The sequence below is a fragment of the Vulpes lagopus genome, chromosome 16 (genome assembly GCF_018345385.1).
Source record: "Vulpes lagopus strain Blue_001 chromosome 16, ASM1834538v1, whole genome shotgun sequence".
NCBI lineage: Eukaryota > Metazoa > Chordata > Mammalia > Carnivora > Canidae > Vulpes > Vulpes lagopus.
Window position 1 is genome coordinate 35,584,819 of NC_054839.1, and position 26,361 is coordinate 35,611,179.

The 26,361-nt window shown below is 36.8% G+C and overlaps 1 protein-coding gene across 1 annotated transcript in view; it reads left to right on the plus strand.

The window, feature by feature from the left end:
• The first annotated feature begins 1,556 nt into the window (after positions 1 to 1,556).
• The window catches only part of DACH1 (dachshund family transcription factor 1), a 423,674-nt gene continuing 398,869 nt past the window's right edge, over positions 1,557 to 26,361 (plus strand). The window contains exon 1 of the mRNA XM_041731156.1: positions 1,557 to 3,464. Coding sequence (XP_041587090.1) covers positions 2,620 to 3,464 — 845 coding nt within the window. The 5' untranslated portion in view covers positions 1,557 to 2,619. The remainder of the gene's footprint in view (positions 3,465 to 26,361) is intronic.

Sequence of the window (26,361 nt, forward strand, 5' to 3'; positions counted from 1 at the left end):
TTTTCCCCATTTCTGGATCTAGAATTTAAAAATCAGGAAACTGAAGTTTAGCATTTCAAACTGTATCAGAGTTTATTAAAGTTGTGCATACAATTCCAAAATAAGATTACTTTTTCAGGACTCAATATCTTCTTCTTCCCCTCTACTTATTAACAAAGTAATCTGGCATTTTTTTTTAAAAGATAATATTTTCTAAAACGTGTAAACACTTGATGTGGTGTTTTGATGTATGTGACATATATCGAATCCCTATTTTGGAGAACTGATAGCAGTGAAAAAGTAATATAAATTATTTTTGAGTGTATTAAAATACATTGGCTACGCCAAACAACCGTAAACTTCAGCTATCTTTGTAGAAGTTTATCTACTTTTTGGTAACAATCAATTTTCTGAATTCTTATGACTCAGAAAAGCCTCCTGATACAACTGCTGTGCCCCCAAAAGTTTAGCAGAAACTTAGACAAATTAGTTAGTGGTGCCATATTTCTCTGTTAGACATTTCCTGTACCTTTTGACACTAAACTTCAAAAAGTTTAGAGAATTAAAATGACAAAGAGAAATGTGATAATCACTTCAGCACCAAAATGGCAGAATTTCACTATGAAATTTCCCAACACTGTGAACCTGATGCTAATGGTTTATTTTTTAAATCTGCCCAATGCTAAGGCATTGTTTCTATCTTGTGAAGTTAATAGACATGTGTAGGCAGGATTAAAGCCCAATTATTTAAGATTCCTAGAGATACAAATAGAGAACAAACTTGACCTATGTTCAGATCATGTGTTGGTCAAAAATCCTTGCAAAAAATACCTCCATGCAACAAGTTAGAAAGGGAAGAGAAGGAGAGAGGAAGGCAAAAAGGAAGACAGTCAGTCTCAACTCAGCCTAATGCTTCTAAGCACAGCTATCCTTTCTGCCTTCGCAAGTCAACTGGTGAGCTTGTTTTGTTCTTTTCATTATTTACAAAACACGTTCTTACTGACAAACTGAAAAGGACTTTCCCAAAATACAATGAAAACTTCTCAAATATGAAAGCAAATGTGCTATTCATGTGACACCCTGGCAATTAGCCTTGGGTCTTAACGTGAGGATAGTTGTTTTCTATGCAAGACAGGTGAATTAATTACAGAGTTTTAGGCAAGTAAAAAAAAAAAAATCAGTGTTTCCTTGTTTTCCACTTTCTAAATCTTCAAGGATGCCAGCTGTCTTCAAAAAGCCTCTATGGAAAATGAGCATTTCTGACCTGCCTTTGGGGTGAAAGTGAAGTTACTCTGAACGATGCACATCGTGGCAAGCATTTCTTTCTTTCCACAATCTATCAAATGTATCAGGAAATAAGAAACTGAATACAGAGGATTCCGCGATTCTTTAAGTGACTTCAGACTGACTCCCCCCCACCCCTCCCACCGCATCTGAAAGCTGTCCTGGAATTTTCACTATCTTCACGCGAACAAATAACCTAATACATAGAGTAAAAACAATCAGAGGCAGAAAACAGAGGCTTTGCTTACATGTGAATCCTCCTGAAAATAATTTCTTAATAATCATCAAGTGAGGGGCTGTGTTTGCATTTATATCTTATTGCAAAAAAAAAAAAAAAAAAAAAAGCGGTGATAACATCCTAAATCCTTGAAGGCGAGCTCAGAGCGCTCTGGCTCGTCTTTAAGTTGGCAGGCGATTGCTTAGAAGGTTTTGGGGGAAAAAAAGAATTACGAGCCGTCGCGGACGAGATGGAACATTAGACATGCAACCTAACGGTAGTAGCAGCAGCAGAAGCAGCAGATCATCTCCCTCTCCCTTTTCCTTTTCCGATCGCCACTTCTGCGTCCCCGGCTTCTCCTCTCCGGCCCTCGCATAGTTTTTTTTTTTTTTTTCTTTTCCTCTCTTTTCTTTTTTTCTTTCCCCCCCTTCTCCCCAGCCCCCTCCCCCTCCCCCTCCGCGCCCTCCCCTCCTTTTCTCCCTCACTCGCCTTCCCTCTGTGTCTCGCGCTCTCGGAGTGTCTGCTCCGAGTTCCTGGTTGGATAATTTGGGTTAATACTAGTGAGTGAGGTTTTTGCGGCTTCAAAGGGTATTTCAAGTTTCCGGAGCTCCTCCCCTCTGCACCGTGTGACAACAACAACTCGTCCAGCCGGCAGCCTGCACTTTTCAGCTCATTTTCTCTCTGTCATTCCCCTCTCAATCTTTGATCAATGTACTTGCCGGGGAGACACCGAGTCCTGCAAACCTCCTCCTTCCCACCTTCGCCCCTAACTTTGTGCTAGAGCGGGACCCGCACGGCAGCCGCAGACCCCCCGCCCCCGCCCCCGCCCCCGCCCCGGCCCCCACCCCAGCCCCCGGAGAGGACGCGCCTTTCGACTTGCGGGACACTTTTGTGCGTCTCTCTCCGGAGCGCCTCCCGCGCTCCCCCTCCTGCGCTCGCTCCTGCTCGCCCCCTCGCCTCCTTCTTTCCCCCCCTCGCTCCCTTTCCCGTCCTCGCTCTCCCCCGGAGTTGTTGTTGCTGTTGTTGTTGTTGTTGCCGCCCCTCTAGCTGCCTCTCGCCCCCCCGGCCCCCTCCGCCCTCCCCGGGGTGTGTGGCAACTTTTCCTCTCGCTCTCTCCTCGCGTCCCCTTCTATGTGACCATGGCAGTGCCGGCGGCTTTGATCCCTCCGACCCAGCTGGTCCCCCCTCAACCCCCGATCTCCACGTCTGCTTCCTCCTCCGGCACCACCACCTCCACCTCGTCGGCGACCTCGTCTCCGGCTCCGTCCATCGGGCCCCCGGCGGCCTCAGGGCCAACTCTGTTCCGGCCGGAGCCCATCGCTTCGGCGGCGGCGGCGGCGGCGGCCACAGTCACCTCCAGCGGCGGCGGCGGCGGCGGCGGCGGCGGCGGCGGCGGCGGCGGCAACGGAGGCGGCGGCGGCGGCAACTGCAACCCCAGCCTGGCGGCCGCGAGCAGCGGCGGCGGCGGCAGCGGCGGCGGCGGCGGCGGCATCAGCGCTGGCGGCGGCGGCGCCTCCAGCACCCCCATCAACGCGAGCACCGGCAGCAGCAGCAGCAGCAGCAGCAGTAGCAGCAGCAGCAGCAGCAGCAGCAGCAGCAGTAGCAGCAGCAGCAGCAGCAGCAGCTGCGGCCCCCTCCCCGGGAAACCCGTGTACTCGACCCCGTCCCCAGTGGAAAACACCCCTCAGAATAATGAGTGCAAAATGGTGGATCTGAGGGGGGCCAAAGTGGCTTCCTTCACGGTGGAGGGCTGCGAGCTGATCTGCCTGCCCCAGGCTTTCGACCTGTTCCTGAAGCACTTGGTGGGGGGCTTGCACACGGTCTACACCAAGCTGAAGCGGCTGGAGATCACGCCGGTGGTGTGCAATGTGGAGCAGGTTCGCATCCTGAGGGGACTGGGCGCCATCCAGCCCGGGGTGAACCGCTGCAAACTCATCTCCAGGAAGGACTTCGAGACCCTCTACAATGACTGCACCAACGCAAGGTAAGGAGCGGGGGCCCTTCCCTCCCGCCTCCCGCCTCCCGCCTCCCGCCTCCCCTGCCGGCGCCGCGGGCTCCGCGCGCCCTCGAGCCGCGCGCCCCTCTCCCGCCCGTGCTCGAGGCTCGCCGGCCGCCCCCGGCCCCGGCCCCGGAGAAGGTGGCCCCTCGCCCTGCCCACATCTCGCTCTTCCGCCCGGTGCGCACCTCGCTCGCCTGGGCGCTGGGGCTCGGCTGCGGTGGGGCGCGGGAACCCCGAGCCTCGGGGCGGAGGGGGCGGGAAGGAGCAGAAGGACGGTGCGTGGGCAGGAGCCACAGCCCCTTTCCTGGGCCGCGCCGGCCCCCAGTGGGCGCGCCCCCTCCGGCCCGGGCTCCACCGCGAGCCGAGGGGGGCCCCGGCCGGGCTGGCCCCGGGGGCGGCGAGAGGTCGTGACCCTGACCGCCGGGTTCGGGAGCGGGGGGACCGGCCGGGAAGCCGCGGGAGTGGGCCCCGCGGAGGTCGGGAGGGGGAGGGCCTCGGAGGCCGAGAGGCCCGGGGCGATCCCGAGGGACCCGCAGGCAAGCTCAGCCCCAAAGCCCAGAAGGGAAGCCCGCTGAGGGGAGGGGTCTGTGTGTGCGCGCACGTGTGCGTGTGTCCGCGGGTGAGCTCGTGCAAAGGAGACGAAGGGGCACGTTAGCCCCGGGGCAGATGCGAGGGAGCCAGCAGGCTTCCTTCTGTAGGGGGAGGTGATGGAGCGCCTGGGACTCTTGCAAGCTGAGCTGGAGAGATGGGGAAGGAGGACTAAGGCGCTCTCTCTCTCTCTCTCTCTCTCTCTCTCCAAACTGTTTTCTTCTTCTTCTTCTTTCTTTTTCTTTTCTTCTTCTTTATTTATTATTATTATTATTACTATTATTATTTTAAAGGTTAGTAGCTCAAGCAATGAGCAGGTGCAATGCAAGCATTGCGTTGGGATGTTCCGCAGACCTGAATACCTTGTGCCGTGGCTACCACCGCCCGGCAAAGCGCGCGAACCCTGGAGGCCCCGGGAGCCGGTGCCTGGCCCGACCGGTTTTATGCTAATGGACGATCACTGGGGGAGGATCTACCGAGAGGGGGCGGGAGTGGGGTAGCTTGTCAGTTTCGGGGTAGAAATGATCCTTCCACCCGCTTTCCCAGTTCCGCCTTGTGCCCGGCTCGGAGCAGGGGGACAAGCTGGGATGCCAGGAGGTAGAGAGTAGAGAAAGTTAGACACCAGGAGCGGGCGCGTGGGAACTGCGCGCTAAATTGGCGCAGAGACTTCGGTACCCTCCAAATAAGTTTTAAGACCAGGAGAAGGAACAGAGTAGTACTCTCCTTAGGGTGTGAGCTGGGGTGGGAAGGAAATAGGGGTAGGGGGAGACCAGAAGGAAGCAGGGGTGAAAAAGCCCCAGCTTATTCCTTCCTTGGAAGACTTCAGGCTAGTGCCCCGGGAAGGCTGCAGGGCGAAAAGGACTCTCCCAACTCCGGCCCTGCAAAAATGTCCTATTCTGACCCAGCCAGAAACTCTTTTCTTTGTTGGTTTGCCATTCTTTGCATGTGGGCGTGGGTGTGGGTTTGGGTTTTGAACCTCCATTTCTATTATTTTTTTGGGTAAATGCTGAGAGCGCGTGCATGTGTGTGTGCGCGCGCACGTGCCCAAGAGTATGGACAGGTGGCAGTAAAGATTGAGGCGTAATCTTGATCGCTAAACGTCATTTACTGAGATAATTGGAGTCCTTGGACGTCCAGAAGATAAAATATTTGCCAGCAATCTATAGTTAAAACTACTGGAATCGGGGCAGAAAATCGTTAGAGTTGTTCTGAAGAATGCTAGTCAGAATTTGAAGCCAGTTCAGATGCGATTGTTATAAAATTTGTCCACCTATCCAGTAAATTGGTGAAGAGCTACTGTTTTTCTCTTCAGTAATCAAACCACTCTGCTCTTGAAATCTCTTTGTGTGTTTGTTACAGCCCATACTGTACTAGATAATTAATGACCATTTCACATAACACAAAAAAATTGCTAGAGAAAACTTCCTCCAGTGACAGCAACATTATCATCAGTGTAAAGCAGGTAGTGTTGTGTCTCTTACAATTATTCCTTTGGTTTTTTTTTTTTTTCCCCTGAAATTTTTGCCTGGAGTTTGGGATTGAAGTCCTCACTCTATGGGTGGAGAATATTTTTAAAGTTATTAACAAAAAAAAAATGTTTTAATTACTGGTTTTCCCCTGAGTTTAACAATAGCTCTGGAGTTTAAACTTTCACAGGCAAGATAAGTTCTATACAATAGAACTGTTTTATCCCTTCAAAAATATTTCATCAATACTCTAGTTATATTTCAATCACCTGGTCTTAATACTTTACAGTGAAGTATGTTATTCTAAAACTCAATTTCAGGTTATTTTTAAGTTAAATGTGGTAACTTTGTTGATTTACGCTTGCCTTTTGATCTTTTATCCACTACAAGCCTTACTCAAACCTATATACATGCAAATGCTGCAGTCATTAACCTTAGAAGATGTGTAATTGGAGATCTCTACCTAGGTTTTCCTAACTATGCCACTGACTAAAAAAAAAAATAGAAAACTTATGGTTGAACTCCCTCTCACCAAAACATACTCTTTGCGTTATATTACTATTTTTAATGATCATTACAAGTGCCACTGTCTTATTTCTTAACCTTGAAAGCAATACCTACAATATTTTGCATTTTGAATTTACAGAACTAGAATTACTTTTTCCATTCAAATCCAGTTTCCACCTTTGCAGTTAAGATCCTTTTCATTCACCTAGGTATATTGATTTCTTTCATTCTGATTTCTTTCTCCTCTGGCTATTAAAGAGATTTTCTAAAGGAATAATTTATGCAGAAGATAAGACAAATTGAACAAAAAGGCAAACTATATAAGACACTGTATATAGTGTGTGCAAGAAACATCAAATCTTAGCACTCTCATCTTTCTACGGGACATATATCTAACCCTGATTCTTAATAGCATTTAGATACCAGAGAATCTGAGAAACCAAAATGATGTTAAAGAAAAAAAGGTTCATAAACTTGCTCAAAGTGGCCCAGTAAGTTGGTGACAAACCTCAGAGTGGATTTAATTTGCTTGGGGCTATTGCATCAGTATGCTATCTCTAAAAACTAGAATAAATGTTGAAGCCATCTGTCACTACCACAAGGAGATGAAACAGAGACTATCACCTGCTTGATGGTAAAGCTGAACGTAAGAGTCTGAAAAATGAGAGAGAATGTCAGGAAATATATTTAAAAGTTGTCAAAGGATAGAGTCTGACCTTGATCAGCTTCCTCGAATTATTATTTTTAAACTAAACATTAGTTGCTTGAACTTGGCTGGTGCAACAGAGGTCACTTAATTAACTGGTAACCAGTAAACAACAACAACAAAAGAAAAGTGATTATGTACATGGTCAAGTCTGTGTTTGTATGAGTCAGTGGCTTGTTTGTAGATTTGGGTTAGGATTCAATTTTCTTTGAATTCAGGTAATAAAACGTGACTGCTGTATTTTGTTATCTAAAATGTTTATTTTTAAAATATTGCCAGAGGGTGATTTTGTCTCAGAATCTTTCAAACCAGATTATGTTTTGGGTCTTACGTAGCCCTGAATTAGTGGAGTTTTTTTAACTTAAATGGAGTCCAGTTAGTTTTCATCGGACATTTTATATGCATATAGATATATTCACAAACAGTATTCTTTTGTCTTAAAAGTCAATACCATCCATAGGCAGCAAACTAGAAGACTTTTCAAGTCTTTTTTGTCCAGTAGTAATATACGGATACAATTTTAGTATATGAAATACAGAATATTTTCCAATTCTTGGCCCTGTTTTGTCAGGAGTTTTAATAAAGATGGCAAACTGAACCAGTCTATATTTATGAAACATTTCCTCCATTGCATGGTATTCAGTGGCACAGACTTATGCATTTCTGCATTGGTAACAGAAAGTTTCAACACAAATACAGATTTCGCTTCTAACAGATAATTACAATACTTGGCACAGAAAAATTAAAAATTACTTCAAATGAAGAGAGACTATGCTTCTGAAGTTTTTGTATTACAATCAATTAATAGCTCCTATAAAGTCTAATGTTTCATTTTATAACATTTCCTAAAGAATATGACATAATTAGAAGAGAAAGGCGTAAAATATGAAAGTTTAAGTTGGGTTCCACCACTTATTTTTCTGTATACTTTTAAAATGCTGGTAAATTATAGTTTAACTACTAATATATAAACAAAATGTAAGATTTTGTTAGGCAAAACCTAAGATTTGCCTTGGTCAATCAAATTATACTGCATACTACAAATTCTTGAGTTATTTGGGTATTTTTCAAACCTGTTGTTTTCCTTAGAGTTAGTCTCCAATAATACACAGTCATTATTGTAAAGAGTGCACAAGTTACGAAGATGGTTTACTTTCTGAACTCCACAGATAAGTAGTTAATGCTCTGAGATACTTAATTTGATTTGCACATAGCATATTTTATTTTGGGAGGCTGCAAATATTATGTAAAATAGACTATTTTTTTCGAAACTCCGTTCCTTACATAAACTATCCGTATCACATTTAACACAGAATTTGTAAACCTTCATCTCATTAGTCCAAATCTGTTGTTATTTTTTGTTTAATCTACATTTCACGGAAGTTGCATATAAATTACTGACACCAATATTAGCCACTCTCTTTTTTGCCTCAGTACCTCCCCCAACCTCCTGAGATGTGACACCCAATATTGATTAAAGTCTTGGCTGGATTTGAGCATAAATCACTCTACTCTTTGGTGATTTACCATGTGTGATTCACCAGCATACGAAAACATAATATGCTTTATTGTTTCTCATTTGATGTTTTGTTTTTGGAATGTAAGTAGCATTTGTAAATTAGCTTAATGTGCAACCAAGTAGTTGCTATTTTAGGAGCAATTTGTGCTTTGACTGTCAATTAGTATTATTTTATCTTTCCAAGTTATTTTACTGAATCGTTTCATACAATTGCCTTTGTTAATCAAGTAAAATAATCATTTAAATTGCATTGTATTAGCAACATAGAACCCATGTATTGCAAAATACAAGAAATACAACTCTTGCAGGTTGTAAACTGTTTCCCTTTGAATCTTTGTTTGAAGAAATTAGTTCGAAGTAAGCCTTCTAAATAGGTACAGGTGAGTCTTCTAGATTTCACTAAACATTTTGATTTTAAGGTTTTTGTTATTTGGTTCTTTAAAAAAGTTAGAGCTGGCCTGAATTTTATCTTTTAAGAATTTCATTTTCAGATTGTTCACCAGAGGGGAAGAAGGTCACATCAAGTTATAGAATGACAGGGAATGTAAAAAAGTTGATGTTACCTATTTGGGTATTTTAATATGTAATTAAGATAAAATTTTATCATTTTATGTTTGAATTGTTATAAGAATAGAATGACGTTACATGTACCATGTGCCATTCTTGTAACCACTGAGTTACTTCATTGTGATTGGTCAGTTATGCATATACATACATACATGTGTAGTCTTGTTTAAATGCTACAGCTTAAAAATCCTAGCTAAGAATACATTAAAAATACACTTATATTTATATTTTTAGGCTTTGGCTGCATTAAGGGACCTCTTTTCCATTATATTTATGTTCAATAATTTATTTTTTAATGAAAAACACCCTGAATTAAAAGCCCACCAAATAGGGCTCAGATAAGTGTTATTTATTAAGGCTCTGATCTTCACATATATGTGTTTGAGGCATAGCAGAGACTCTTTGAGCCCACATTGTGCTCAAATTCCTTTACTTTTCTTCTCACTTTGAAGTGTTTCCAGTCAAAAGTAATTTTTTTCTACAGTGACTGTCTTTCAAAGTAACTTTTAATTGTTGATGCATGCTTTTCAGTATACGCCACAGTACAGAAATGACTTCATTCATATAGTGAGGTTAGCTTACCAAGTTATTTCTTTGGAAAACAAGAATACTGAATTTAGTATATTTATATTTGGTCCAGTAATTATTCGTTGCTAGATTAACTAGTGGTCATGTTATTTTGATGTACCTACTTACTTTGAAAGGATTCTAAGAATTTTTAGAGTGTGCGTATTACAGTTCATGATTATATTTAAATGTGCAAATGACTATGAACAGAATTTCTATCCATTCAGTATAAATTAGTCAATTAAGCGATCAGTGAAATCTTACTGTTTTGCAAAGTAATGATAGAATTAAAATTAGTTGAATAAAATAGCAGATAATTGCCCAGTTTATCATTACTTTGCAAAATATGTATATATGTAGCCATATATTTTATATATACAAATATTTTATAATCTACATATGTTATATAAAATATCATATAAAGAAGATGACTCAAATCACTACTTGATCTAAAATCAGGAACCTTGAACCAAGTACACTTTAAATTTCTTGTGAATTCTGACTTGAATTTACTTTATATTCTAATTAACCCATTTAAACAAATTCATTTGTAGGTTTTTCTAAATTGGATATTGAAGTGGCCAGTGACTGAATTTTGTTAAAGGTGTGGCCCTGTTGCTTTCTGATTCAAATTAGCTTGGAGCTGGGCCAGGATATCAAGCTGGGATTCTTTTACACGTTTAAATGTACGGGACTTGAGTGAAAGTTGTCAAAGACAACTTACTAAACTGGAAAACTCACTATATCATTATTTAATTGCTCTTACATTTTTGTACTTATAAGTATATTGAAATGTCTAATACTATGTAGCACAGCAACACACTGAATAGCTACTTGCTTTTAAAAAAGTTTTAGAGAGCAGTGATTTATAAAGGACAGCTTAGGTGAAGCATCTAAAACATATTATTATATAAGATGAAATAATACCTGGAATGCATTGCATGTTTTTAGCAGGATGTCAAAACTATTTACTATGACCTGAAGAACATAAATGGAATTTAATGTAAGTAGATTTATAATAATCCTGCAGTGGATTTTGAAGGTAGTATATGTTTGACAAAAAAAAAATGAATATGCTTTTCAGGTATGATTTTCACAAAGCAATAATGAAATAGAAACTAAGTATATTGGTTACTTTTGGTTAGTAACATTGAAAACTTGTGGAATGTTTCCTTTCCTTAGAATAAATGAATGGAGAGGTAAAGTATTAAAAAGTTACAGTGTAACTTATCTTTGAATTTATAAGCTATCAAAGGGTTCTAAATAATTAGACTGCTCTTTCAGTCACAGCAGGTAAAACAATACTTTTCTACAAGGACAAACAAAACATATTCAGGAAAGAAAGAGTACTAGGTGAGAGGGAATTGTTTTATGAAAGCACAGAGAGCATTTGCAGTGAATACTTGCTAATTCAACTTAAGGGATACTGGTCATTTCTTAGGGAAAGATAATAAAAATTAATCTCTAGAATATGTCAATCAAGGAATACTTTATTATATTCACATATCAAGCAAAGTATTTTGTTAAAAATCTTAAGCTGATTGTATTTTGAAATTTTATTAATAGCAACAGTAAATGAACCGTATTATTCATAGCCCTATATTATGTGTGAACAAAGCAAATCACTGAAAGTATAAAAATCTTTGAACCCATCACAGCTCTGCAAAAATATGCTGATATATCCAAAAATGTTAATTCCCATTTTATATTTGAAATATCTTGGAAATAATACTTATTTCTTGAGTTAGGCAATTTGTCGTTTAATAGGGCCTTTGGATTTTAAATGAATAATTTAGAACACTTATAATTGTCCTATTACCAGTCACACATTTTATAATAAGATAGATGTCCTTGTGTATGCAACAAGTGTAAAATTTTTATCAGTATTTTAGAGGTCTTTGTGGTGGATATCTTTGTTTCTATTAACCTTAGCCCCATTTGTAGTCTACATTTTTATGTTTAAATAATTATAATATCTTTGTTAGAAAAACTTTTACAGATATGTATATATGTGTAGGTATTCTCTCTCTCTCTCTCTCTCTCTCTCTCTCTCACACACACACACACACACACACACATGCACACACACAGACTTGTAAGACATAGGACTGGAGGCCAACCAACTCACCAAAAAATTGACTTTAATTTTATTTTCTGTAACCTCATGAAATATAAAATGACACTGAAAAAAAGATTCTACTGAACAACAACAGAAAATGTATTTAAAATTAATTCTAATTTTTAGAATGAGAAGAATGAAAGCATGAAAGAAGTAATTTATACTTAAATATTTTAAAATATAGTTATAATAATGTTACGTGGTTATTAGGACAGTGATTAAAAACTTACCTTAATTTTCCTATACTTTATGATAACTAAAATGTACTTTTAATTCTCTGTGGAAAATATTTATATCAGAATTATCTTACTTCTATGAAATAGATATTAAATTATTTGGTACTAGAGTCTTACATTATGGAATAGTATTTAATGCGCTTGATGTCATTGCACCATTTCTATTATTAGTTTATTTCATTGCTGCTGGCACTTTGGAGCAAGCATATCCTTTAAAATCAGTGGATAAATGATATGAAAACAATTTCATAACTTAAAAAAAAAAGACTGCTCTTCTAAAAGCTTTGCCATCAATGAGATGAGTTAGGAATGAGGTCAATGGGTTAATCTGCAGGTCTACATAAGAAGATGTGTATTACCACTTCTTTCAGTGGACTGTAATTGTCTTTGAAAACACCTGATAGAGGTCCAGTTAAATTGAAATCAATTACTTTCTCAATCATTCCATGGCATTTGTCAAGTCTTACATCATTGGTGAAAGTGCAAGAATGCATACCTTTTTTTGTAAAGTAGAAAGGAGGTTATAAAACAGGGACTACTTTAAAAATTCTGCCTCCTCTAAAGCCTGTGGAATTAAAAAAAAAAAAAAAGCTTGCACATCATAAATGCAAAATGACATTTGGTCAGAAGTTCGTCTTTGCATCTTGTTATCTAAAAAGAAACATATTTCATACTACTTTTTGCATTATCGGGAACGCATATCTATTTATAAGTAAGTGAAGATGATTTCAAAATATTTTATGACTTGTGAGCTCTGACACCTTTATTCTTACCCTCCAAGAACCCTCTGATAAGTGTGTATTATAACCAAAGATGAATATATGTCTGCTGCTCACGGACTTTTTTTCTTCACACCATTGATTGTACATGCAGATTTGAACTTGTAGCCAGCAACAGTGCTTCCATGCTTCAAATTGCCAAAAGACCCCCAGGGATAGAAACTTGACCTGCTTTTATGAAACCATAGAATTACATTTATACAAGTTACCCCATGGGAAAGGAATGAACTGATCCCAATTCAAACCTTAATATTGGAGCCTTCTGGGTCAGATTTGATTTTTTTTTTCTGTTAACACCTGTTTGGCTACCAAATTTAGTAACTAGATATTTTTAGGAAATTTAAAAATTATCATTCATAAGTGACACTTCACAGGTAAGCCAAAGTGCCATCAAAATTTTACAGCTATTTAAGTTTTCACATGGGATTAAGATATTACTTTTTAAAACAAAATATTTACCTTTTATTTTATTTTTGTTTTAAAGATTTTATTTATTTATTCATGAGAGACACAGAGAGAAAGAGAGGCAGAGACACAGGCTCCATGCAGGGAGCCTGACATGGGACTCGATCCTGGATCTCCAGGACCACACCCTGGGCTGAAGGCAGCACTAAACCGCTGAGCCACCTGGGATGCCCAAAATATTTACCTTTTAAATATATATCCTAGATATCACTAGTTTAAACATAAATGTATTTAATTGGACATTTACTTTGTACTTTTTATTAATTTCCTTCGACCAAAAAGTCAGCCTGAGTAGGGGAGGAAACTTTTTTTGGGAGTCATTTCCTGTGATAACACTTCAGAATAAGGAGTTTTAATGGATATATTTAATTTTCTTAGACTCACATTTTGAAAGGTTATATTCTGTATGTTTTGTTGTTGTTGGACTATATGAAAGGGTTTCCAGAAAGCTGCTCTTGCTACTAATAGTAACAAATGAAGGTGGTCAGTGATAAATTAGGTACATAAAAGCTATTTCTATTTTAGTTACATGTACTTTAGTTATGGATGGCCTAAGTTGGAAAACTTACATTGATGTTAATCATGTGTTCGAAATAAAGAGGAATTTAGGTGTGTAATAGTTTGCTTAATCTCTAATTTTGGAACTAAGGGTAGCATGTTCCTTTCCCAATTCAAAATTTAAAATAATTTTAAAGACTTTTCACTTCTTTTTACACTTAACATTGATAAAATCATTTGGTTAATTGGTTATTTTCCTGCAAGAACCAAACATAAAAATTCCTAGTAAGAATGCTTATAATAAATCAATTCTTAGAGAAAAAACCTTGAAATTTCCAATGGAAACTATACCACTTGCCTTACTATCATAAGCCATGATCATCAAGAAGAAAATATTTAGAGTTTTAAACATGCATTGTTTTTTCCTTTTTCTTGGCTGGTATGTGGCAAAAAATCCTTGCTTTCACAAGCTAACATTTTTCTGCATTGTCTTCACACTTGAATGAAGCTGAAAAATTAAATCAATTATTTGGATGTTTCCTAAGATCACTTTGATGCCATATTTATAAAATATCAACATTTGATTAAATATTTAATTTGAAAGTTTGACCCAACTAGTTTGATGATGATTTAACATGGCTCTTGCTCTTCACTTTCTCTTACTGTGATGAAAGGAAGGAAAGGAGGTAGATCACGTGACCCAGTCACATTATGCTGTTCTTAAAAAGAATCTAGTTCAGGAAAGGCAACCTATTCTGACTTTTGTAATGGTGATAATATGAAGTTTCTATGACCTTTTTTGTCTTCCAGTGGCACTTTGCTGCTCTCTTTCCAATAATGATTGATGGTATGCCACGTGAACTGCAAAAAAAAAAAAAAGAAAAAAAAATCACCTTAAAAAATCTTGCTATAAAATGCATGAAAGGAGAGATGGAAGTTTTATATTTTAGATAATTCTCTATGAGTGGAATAATCCTCAATATTGGTACAAGATTCTATGTCATACTTAACGTTGGAAGCTTTTTCAACCAAACAAAATTTCGTCTTCTTAAATTACATCTTTGTCATCTAAATTATCCTCACAATAATCCTGTTTTTTTTTTTTTTTTTGTAGAAACTCTAGTGAAATTGTGCATGAAATTTACCTATAAACATCTAGCCAAAAACAGAACGGGTTTTTGAGCTGTTAAGATTCAGATTGGATTCCCCAATTTCAACAGTGTGAAAATATAATATTTTAAAATGTATTTTGTTCCAAGTTTAGGATATAAAATTTAAAATGTATATTTGATCTGGAGTAACTTCTTAGCTCTTTCTTTTGGGGAGTAGGTTAAGTAAGGGCCCATGACAGGGATGCTGTTTGTTTTTCACAAAAGTTGTTTGTGATTTCAGGTACTCTTGGGAAATCTCTTGATCAGATTCACATCTGTTCCTGTCAAAGTGGGTGCTAAGATACCGGTCACCCAGCAACCATGTCCAAGAGGGAATTGGGCCGATAATAACTTCAAAAAGGAATGACAGATGCTAGATTAGGATGAAAGACAAAACGCATGAAAAATGAGCTTGTTAGAATCAAAAATTTGTTCAAGCACCTTTATGCAAATTAAATGAATATTGAATATTTGCATGCAGTAATTTCTACTTTTTCATTTCACTGAAAAGAAAAGAATAGTGCATTTAAACTCACAAATGTGATTTCTTTCTTTTGTACTAATCAACATACAAAGCGGAATCTCTTTTTAAAAAATCAGATTAGCCACCTGGGTTCTTATAGCTCTGCTAAGGATGTTACAGTGTTTTTCTTATAACAATGGTACTCTTTGGGACAACTTAGTTTATCTCATTGTTTTCGTAATAAACAGTCTTGTGTGAATTACGATTATTTTAGTTGAATTTAAATCCATTTCTTGAGAAAGCATTTCAAAAGTAACCTTATCCTATTGTCCTTGAAATTGGTTAATGTACATTAATAAAAGATCACTCAAGATGTGTTCTCACTAAAAACACAGGCTTCTCAATGACTGGTTAAATAACAATGCATTAAAGTAAAGCAGGGTAGCATCTCCGAAATGAAAAGTAGACAGAAAGATCTCTTCAACATTTTTGATACATTAAGATGATTTTTGATACATTACTAGTTTTTCTATTGAATTGTTCACATACTAATCAGAATTTAGAAGGGCCTGATAAAGTGTAGTGATTGAGAGAGGTTTCTGAGTCTTGGTTTAGTAATGTCTAATGTGGTCACGTAGAGAAATTGATTTTCTTCAGAAATTAATTAATTTTTCATATCGCCCTAAGCTGCAGTTAAAAAGAGTGCATACTTGTCTGTTTTTTCCAGAAATATTGCCTAATCATATTAATACCATTGCCCCAAGGATGAAAAGATAATTGTACAAATGCATTTGGAAATATGTATCACTGAGTATTTATGATTAAATTATGCAAATGACCCAGCTCTCATCCTTTCCAGACCCAGATTGTCTAATTAGGATTGATATGCTGAATAGATGTTCCAGAATTTGAATACAAGCATGTCCAAGGAGCAGAAAATTGGAAATGACAAGGCTGAAATCCAAAGAAAAGTGTCTTTCGTTTCTATACTTTGTTAATGTGCTGTTAGCAGTTGAAGGTTTTTTCCGTCCCTTTGGCTATTTTGTGACTCATATGTCCTATTAGAAACAAGTATGTAAAATGAATTGAACTTCAGCAAATAGCGTTTCATTTTTGTTTGGTGCTTATTTAAAAATAACAATCCCCTGGCCATTCAAAGAGAACATCACTATGAAGTTGCTTCCAACAATGGAAACTTGCCCGTAACGGAGCGACTTTTTAAAAAACTTCCTCTGAAGTTTTTTGGTACCATAACTTTATTTCAAAGCTAGCTCTCCAAACTTGATGGTATACCAGCCAATGCAGTATTTCCCAGGATACACTTTCTTGAATCCACAGTCCATCTCTTCATTCATTTATTTGTTTACTTAAATACCTATCTTTTTATATTTGAAGAAAATCGTTGAAGCAACAGTTCTGATTATGAACAAAATTAAGAAGCACAGCACTTTAAACATAACAGTGTTTGAATTTGAGATCCTCAGCAGGCTTTCTCTCTCATTGATGACATTCATTCATCTTAGACGGAGGGGTGGCCGTGAGGGGCTAGCAAGGGACTGAAGTGTCAGGGCTTCGGCCTTTGTTAAGCAGCAGGGTAGTCACTGCCTCTGAACTGGCCTGGCTCCTGCTTTCCATCTGCAAGATGATGGATTGCTATGTTTAATACATTTCAGCTTTTGTCTGTCATAGTGTGGACAGACAGTACTATCAGTGATTTCAACAGTGATTAGGGAACCGTTTCAAACCACTCCTATTGGCCAGACAGCTTCCAGGAATGTCTGATGAAACACACTCATTGGCACTCTCACCATGTAAATGTGTAGCTTAACTAGGCAGAGATTGTACACGCGCTGTTTGAACCAGTGCAGAACCCATAGAGAATTTTACTAGATTACATACCTACTTTAGAACAAAATTACAGGAGACAATATTATAAGAACATTTTGGGTCTCCAGCTAAAATATTCATCCCCAGTGGTCCCAACTTCTCTTAAGTTTGAATTCTTTAAATAGTAACAGCATGTGCTTAATGGCAAGACTGTATTCTGTCGACTATGATGTCAGTTGTTGTTATCCCCATCATATTGAGCTGTTTAGCTGTATTGGGAGGGTAGAATGTGAGGACTATGTTAAAGCAGTAAGACATGACATGGCATGTGCTATGCTGGGATTTGTTGAGCTGTGGGTGCTTTGTGTTTCACAAGTACAAAGAGTGAATGATTTCAACAACCAGAAAGCCACTATGTACCAGCTCAATATTTTCCCTTGAGTGTCTTATTCTATTTATAACACTGGTGCTAAGAAAATACAATTAACTAAAGGAAAAGAAAATATTCTGTTAAGCCATTAGTAACATAAGCAAGGTTTTATTTGGAGAATTGGACTTATACCTAAATAAATTGAATTTTACTAATTTTATTATAACACACTAAATGTAATTTATAATGTAAATTTTTAAATGCGTTATAAACATGGAGTTTTAATTCTCTTAACAAATAGATAATTATCAAATACTAATCCAGCCATGGTTTTGAAACAAAAATCTAAATAAAGAGAAGCCACTTGCTTTCAACAATCGCTTTTAATAGGGAAGATGAAAGAAAAAGTTTGATAGTTAGTAGCAAAGATCCAATGAAAATAAGAAGTCCAGATCCCAGATTGTATTTTCCTTTACTGATTTGGTTCTTATACTGAAAAATTTTCACCTGAGATCCTTTTAGTAAAGGTTTCTCGTTTTGAATATGTGATTACAAATATGCAAACACACATATCACACCACAAATACACGCATACACACACACCAGTTCAATAGCTAAATGTGTTGGCATTTTAGCATTGCTGATTTAGTAATAAGGACAGGTGGTGCTCTATCTCCTGGGAGAGTTATAAAAACATTCATATATTTTGCAAATTATTTTGTTCTTTGTTTTGTTTTAAGCCTTGTTTTATTGAAACAATGTTCAGCTTAAAAATTGTGCATTCATTCAGTATATTCTAATGGAGTCATTTGTCAAAGGGAGAGTTTATAGTATACTTTCGTTAGAAATTACATCACTGGGTTTAAGTAAATCTAGATTTCTTAATCAAACTATTCACAATTTATATAGCACATATGTAGTGAAATAATATACTACCCCTTAACATTTTTGTCCTGCATAATCATTCTAGCGTGTGGCTGTCAGATCTTTAGTTGTAGAGTATTGCACATTCATTTATTGCATCCATAGCTTGGGTGGGGGGCAGGCAGGGAAGTGGCAAAATGCTTATTCTTTTAGAAAAAGATGAGGTGTAGGGGGCAGCTATTATCCTATGAAATCACTGTGATGTGCGGAATCTCTATTGAGTCAAAGGCAAATGCATGGTTGAGGCTACTGGAGTTAAGATCCCTGGCTTTGAGCTCTCAGCAGCAGAATGAATGGAAGGAAGATGAGGTGTTGAGTAAATACTCTGTTCTAAAGTAGAACTGACTCGTGGAATGGCCCTACCATTAATTAATTAATACCATTAATACCTCCTACATTCCTTCCCTTAACTATTTGTTAATAAATTTTAAGGAGGTCAGTAGAGACTTAAGATAAAGGACTTGGCTAGGGGATAGACCTTAAAGAGAGGAAAGGATGCTTGTACCATATATGTTATAGACATTTCCCAAAAAAAAATTATAGAAAATATAACTTTGCAAATTAATTGACACGTGTATTTTACCCATAAGTGAATCTTTCTGGGCTATTCAGAATTGGATGTTATGTAACATTGGGAGTATAATTGTGTGGACGTGTGTGTGCACGTGCGTGCACATATCCACATGTACACGATAGATTGCCAACCCTTGTTATACACATTGTTGGTCTTATGTTTACTTAAACACCATAATTACAAGGTAATACAAGTCATTTGTCTTACTGTGGTTAAATAAAGAAAGAAATGTGTGCTAGAAATGAAATGAATGAGTTTCTCATGAAGCTAAGTGAACAAGTGTGCTGTCTGCAAATGTCTCAGAGTGAAGGAATATTAGAATCCCCTTTAATCTATCCATCCATCTCTAAGCCGTGGTGTGAGCTCACTGGCTTTTGCAGGCATGCACAGCAGCCCTAGTCTTAGCTATTACTGTTTGGTAGATCTATAGATTGGGAGAAATAAGGAGTCAGGCCAGCAGGTTCAACTTCTTATTTCTCAGTAGCTTCCTATAATGATTCCACCTCTAATGAGGTGAATTACTACTGCATGAAAAAGGAGAAAAAAGGGTTTTGGCCATCTTAGCTAATAAATCACATTGACTGCATGGCTGATCAGATCAATTGTGCATAAATCAGTGCCTTAAAGAGTCTTAAACTAAGATTCTACCAAAGACCAATCGATCTACTGGCTTGTGTAATGGTATGGTCTCTTGCCCATAGCAAACTGAACAGGAGTCCACAATATTGAGACTGTTAATATACTGTCAGATGTTGAAATGAATGTTTTCAGATCTCAGCAGCATGGCTGAGACAAGTAAAACAGTTGTGACTGTGTTGAGTCAACTGAGAGATACATTTTTGTCTTCTCTAGCTCACTTTTGTTAGGTTAGCAAGAAAATTTAATTCTCAAGACATAAGAAAATTCCATTCTGAAGGCTATATTAGCACACATAATTTGGGAGAATTATTTCCCACAAAATATTATATTATTTCCAAAAGAAATTATCATGAGAATCCAAGAGAAATATTTCATTACCACAATAGATGTAGATTTGAGATTTACTCATCTATAGACAACTTGTTAAGTCAGGAAACTTGATTTCAAATTCTGGTGGTATCAATTACTTCCTGGGAGATGTAGGATTAGTCAACTAGAACCTCCATATTGTCAATGTAAAATAGGGATAATGAAGTTAACTTTTCTATTTATCTCAAAAGAAGATTGTGAGAATAGGAATGTGATAATAGTTATTTGAAAGCACTTCAGAAATGATAAGGTACTTTTTAAGCATTGTTATCTCTTTAGAATTCTCAGTTACCTTTTTATTGAGATATAATCTACATATAATATTCTATAAGTTTAAAGTCTACAATTATATACTTCAAAGTTGCTAAGATACTAGATTTTAAATGTTCTCACCCAATTATGTTTTTAAACTCTTTTTACCAGAATAGCTTACAAAAGCATAAAGAAAATTCTACTTTGTTCTTGCTATCACACTATTCACCTCTTTTTAAGGAAGTAACAGTGAAATAATAACAAAACAAAGAATTTGTGAATTTTTAAAAATTACATAGTCTTTTCATAAATATAATATTTATTAAAATTTTTATTGGTTGGCATTGACTTTCAGATAGCTGTTAACATGATTAACCATTTTGAATAATGGTTAACATGGTTAAATCTTTGAAAAGCAAGAAAAGGCAAAATATAGCCATAGTATATGAAAGGATAACTTAACTTTATTTTGTAGAGAATTATATTCAATATCTATAGTAACTGCCATGCAGTTCTCTAAGAAAGCAGCCATTCCAAAGGAGCTTAAATTAATTTTTTTTTCTTTTTCCTTATGCTGAAGCAGGTACTATTGAAACTTTGACTTCTTTTTAATTTGGCTAGAGCATTCTATTATTGTTAAGGCTCTAGGATTTTCTTAAACTACATGTGTAATTTATAATTATTCTTCACCAAACATCGCAAAATCCCTCAAATGATTATTTTCTGTAGTCACTTGTTTTGAAAATAAATTTGGGATAGATATTCAAGCATCTTAACATAAAATTTGGTTTCTGCCAAATATTTTGTGAACTCATCAATATAATATAATGTTCCCTGTTTCAGAATACCATTGTTCCGCTTTTGTTTGTAGATTTATGACAATGTCTTGACATTTTTGTAAATTATGTAACACACATTGTTTCTCCCTTGTTATATTGTGAAATTTAGTAGGTTGTTGAAATTGGATCTGATTGATTTTCTCCTTGGCATTTGTCTACGAAAGCATTTCATGTCTAAAATTCATGAAAGGAGGAGAAATCCAGGTGGATTTCTTTTGCTGCATATTCCTTTATATAGCCAAAATTTTAAAATATTTGTGAACAACTATTAACAGTTTTAAATGTAAGTATAGATGTTTTTGCTGATAGAGGATGGTCTGGCTATTTCTTGAACTCCTTAATTAACTTAAAACTTAAGTTAAGTTTAATTTCTGGTGAATAATAATTACCTCCTTGGGATTATTATAGAGGATTATGTTGCATCCATTGTTGTTAAAACTCTCAGGTATCTTTTGTTGTATAGTAGGCACTCATTAGAAGTGTAATTGACTTTTTAAAAGAATTTTTGTTTGCATATTACGGAATTATAATAAAATATTATGAGTTTTTTTATTTTAGAGCATTTTGATTATGATCAAGAAATTAAAGCATGAACAGAAATGTTTTAAGGTTTTATGTATGAATTAAAAAAACACAATAAAAGTGTAGTTAACATTAGTTCTTAAATATAGTACAAGGTATCTTTACTTCCTAAATGTATCCCATGTTCTTGTAGAATGTAAAGCACTCATATTTAAACTTTGTATATGTTACACATATAATTTCATAAGATTGAGATTTTATCTTTATCTCAATTATTATTAATTAATGTTTATTAGATTAATTATGAAAGGTCACCAAATACATAATTTTTGAAGTACTTAAAACTCTAATTGAGTGGCTGGACCAAAAATAAGAGTATAAATAGCTGCCATTTAAAACACCACCAAGATGACAATTATAACTACTATTATTTGTGATTATTATTTGTTAGAAGTAAATGTTTTCGGTATGATATCTCTTGCTGTTTCACTCCCTATAGTAGCCACAAGAGGCAGGTTCTATCTGGTTTTAAAGAATGATAAGAACACTGAGGATCAGAGCAGTAAATTAACTTGCCCATGATTATACAGCTAGTGCATAGCAATTAAACAGAATAGAAGTGAAGCAATTTAATTTTAGAGTTGTATTTTCTATGTTGTATTTTTCAATTCGAGTAATAGTTAACTTATGACTGTAATATAGATTATATTTGAAGATTATAGATTATTTGGAAAAAATAGTGATATACACATTTCTTAAAACTATTCAAGATGTATATGTGTTCTCTGTGTCAGTAGCAATTTAACAATTTTATAGAAAATTTCAATGTTGTTTATAATTCTAAGATTTTTAGAAACATTTTTACATTGAAGATGTAGAGCAAGCTAGTCATGATTTATTTCTTTATGAGAAATGCAGAAGTGACATTAAGTTTTATATCCATTAGCATTGTAGATTAATTTTCATCATCTCTTTAACGAAGAGATGGAAACCTATTGTATGCTCTTCCAAGTACAAAAGTTATATTTTACTCCCTTTTTATTTCTTCAATCTTGTTACAACATATTTTTAAATTGAGTTCATTATCATCAAAGGGAAACTTATTTACCAAATAACAAACCAGAGAGTAAGATCAAATTTTACTGATAAGATAAATTTTAAAACAATTGCAGTATTAATTTATTAAACTAATTCATGCCTTCAGATCAATGGTTATTGGTGGGGAGAAAGAAGTGTATAAGAATAATTGGGTTATAACCAATTGTAATTCCAGTTCTTTCCTGACAGTTACTAATTCACCCTCTATTCCTGTTTTACAGTTCCATTGAGTACTATTGTGAGAGTAAACTACTTCTATTACTTAAAGGTTATCATTCCTAGTAGTTATATATAGGTTATTTTTAGAAGCTTGAAATTCATTCATCTGAGCATATGGTTGGGATTTAAACTTTAGTTGTGTAGTACAAAAGCCTACTATAGGCAGAGTTTGTACCAATAACTTTCTGGTTTTTAAACTGGAAAGTAGCCATGGAAAGTTTGGGGTTGGGTCTGTTTTCCTTCACATGTTTTTTGGAATAAGCTTCATCATTCCATCTCAATTACCCACCTGGATGCCTTCTTCCATCCAGGTAGTTTGCTATTCTTTTTGATCTTTAGATCTTTTCTTTCTTTTTTTTTTTCTGCAGCAGAAAAGGTACTTTGATATTTTGGCATCCTCATACTCCATCTGAAGAACTTGTTTATCAGATTGGCACATTTCTGTGATGTGCAAATTCTTTGGTAGATAGGGTATGTGCGTCACTTTGCTTGTTTTTGTTTATTCACTTTAATCAAGTGTGGGAAATAATGTTTTTTTACCAGGTAATTATTATGTGTGGAAAATGATGGAACTCTTGTTCTAGGATATCTACAGTTAAGGTAAGGAATTAATTGTGGTAGAGCTAAATATGTTGAATTTTTCTATTAATGTTCAGTGTCCCATCAAAGTCTTGCATGTTGATATATTGCATAAATCAAGACAAAAGGGTATCATTTATCACTAATTCAAAAGAGAAGGTATAGTGTTTATATATAATATTTAGCAGCTATTGCTGTATTTTTAAAGGTTGTTTGCTGAATTCCATCAACTGCATGTTGAAAAATTGGCATGTGCATTGATGTTGCTAAAGATGTTGCTGAATTAATCAGTGGACTAATTACAGTGCCTTTCCTTTGCTGCCCTTTTACTCCTCTCTTGGTGGCCTGTCAAGGGTGATTCGAACTGTTTACTCACACCTTATGTTATTTTAAACTAACAGTATTATGTGAAAGAAGTAAATTCATTGAAAACCTTAGTAGTTCTGCTTCAGAGTGATAATTTGAGGGGCATGTGGGTGGTGCAGTCAGTTAAGCATCTGATTCTTGGTTTTGGCTCAGGTTGTGACCTCAAGGTTCTGGGACTGAGCTCTGAGTCAGGCTCCATGCCCAGCACAGAGTCTGCTTAAGATTCTCCCTCTGCCCCTCCCCACAAATAAGTAAATACATCTTTTTAAAATGATGGTTTTAAACATACTCGAATCACTCAGCTTTAAGTTCTATTTACTCATGCTCTTGTGACTTTCAAACCTACTTCTTCCTTTGTAACTTGTAGTAAGATCCAGGTGAGGGACTTTTCAGTGAAAAGACAAGGATGTGCTGAAGGAAGCATGCCATTTTCACTTCCTCTAGAGACTCTTGTTTTTAAGATCTAGTTTTGTCCTGTTTCTCCTATGAAGTTTGATTCTTTGCATTTATGACTTACCCAGGGCAACAGTTGTACGACTTTGCAAACAGTATGCTCATTTAAATGTTTATAAGGAATAAATGTATCAGGTTTAAGCAATAGGCAAAGCTGCCTATAACCTTCACAATACATATATCTTCCTAAATGACCCTGATACAATGCGTGGCCCATGCACTTTTTTCATTGGTTCAATATGCTGTCTCATCCAGGAGCACTGCAACTGGGAATTGGTGCATAGTATATTGAAACTGAACTTTATCTTTACTTGTATGTGTCTAATGAATAAAAGTTTCTTGAGGAAATGTAAATTTCATTGTATTGTGGCAAATTTGAAATTTAGAGTACTATTGTTTTTCAAAATCTAATGGAGTCCTAAAAGCATAATGCCTATTCTTTAAATCACTTTCAGATAATGTAGGATGGTTAAAAAGGAGCCATGCACATGTTTATAGTGTAGCAGGTTTAATATCAGAATGATAGAAGTGCTTCTAGTCCACTAACTATGAAATGTTATTGAACATTAAGGATTCCTTTAAATGAGTTATGTCTCATTTGAACGCTCACCTTGTTAGTCAGTGTTCTAAGGAGACACCCAAAAGTCTTCAACAAGTCAGAATAGATAGATAGCTTTTGATTGGGAGATCATTTTTCAGCCTTTTATCAACCTTGTTGAGTAAACTGTAAGAGAAATACTTTAAAATGTAATTTTGAATATGGGTGAGTATGTGCAAAGTATCTCTTGTTTTGTGTGTTGTATTTTTCTCATCTCCACCAACAATTCTTCATAATCCTTTAATTCTTTATCATCTTACTTCTAAGTCTCTTTGGAATTCATGGTCTTCCTCTACCTCTCACACTACTCCACCATCAGCATCCTCTACACAATTTGCACCATGGAATGGTTTTTCCTCATCTGTGATCCATATCATTTTTTGTGCATTTACTCCAGACACTAACCTGAGTACACATCTTCTTTCATATAATCCTCATAACAGACCTATTTCCCTTTTACAGAGAAAGGTGCTGAGTTACAGAGAAATTACATAAATTACCCAAAGCAAGGGTGGGAAATGGAGTTGACCTCAGAACCTACATTCTCTACTCCTACACTACACTCCTACCCTGGAATGGTGCAAAAACTCACTTGAGCTTTAGTTTTCTCACTTGTTAGGAGGGAGTCTAACACCTACCCAGCAAGATGAGGATTTAAGAAGAGGAGATTAAAAAAATGAAAATTAAATGTCCTAGAAATCATAAACTACATAGAGGTTTAGTAGGAATTCAACAAAAGTCCCTCACTGTTTTCCTTTCCCCTGTGTGCCAGGTCATACTAGGGAATGAAAAGTCAAGAATTAACACCTACAGTTATTCAGCCGAAAAAACCATGGTGTCCAGCTTCCTGGTGCCAGTTCTACAGTGACCTTTGAAAGCTATAGATTGGTTTCCCATTGCTGGACAGTTCAGTCCTACTCAGCAGCAATACTTGTGTGTCTCCAATGTCACAAACAGATATGTTTGTTTAAGTGAGACAACCACCATCCAGAGCAGACCCTGGGCTGGCAGCTGTAACTAAATTTAATTTTCACCAATATTTCACAGCTTATTCGTGGTGAGAAGTGCTTCCAATCAAGCATCCTTCCAATGGACTAAGAAAAATGGGCATATTCTAACACGGCCTGAAAGCTTAAACTATTGAGTTTTGCTAGAAATAAAATTCAAGAAGAAATTGCTTCCTCATTAGAAAACAGAATTATAGTTTTAACATTCTGAGTTGCTGCACCGTACATATAAATATTAAATTATTACATTATTGCTGTTAGAAACCTGTGAGGAAAATAGTGCAGTATATACAAGGCAGATTTGCAGGACAATGAAGAGATAAATGCAATAGTTTAATATTTCCAAACATTTTCTAGTTAAAATCTTGTGATTTCATGGCATCCACATATTTTGGGTTTCAGGAAACATTATGACTCTCTGGAAAATGAAGGCCCTCCTTATAATCCTTGTAGGCTTCTAAAACAGACTGTAAACTATTGCTTTGGGCATACAGAGCAACTGTGCCTCCAAAATCTAGACATGGGTGAAGATTTTTGCCTGTTCTCCCTTAATTTTACACATGCTTTTTATCTTTTTTAAGACAGAAAGAAAAGTGATAAACTCTTCCTTCAAGT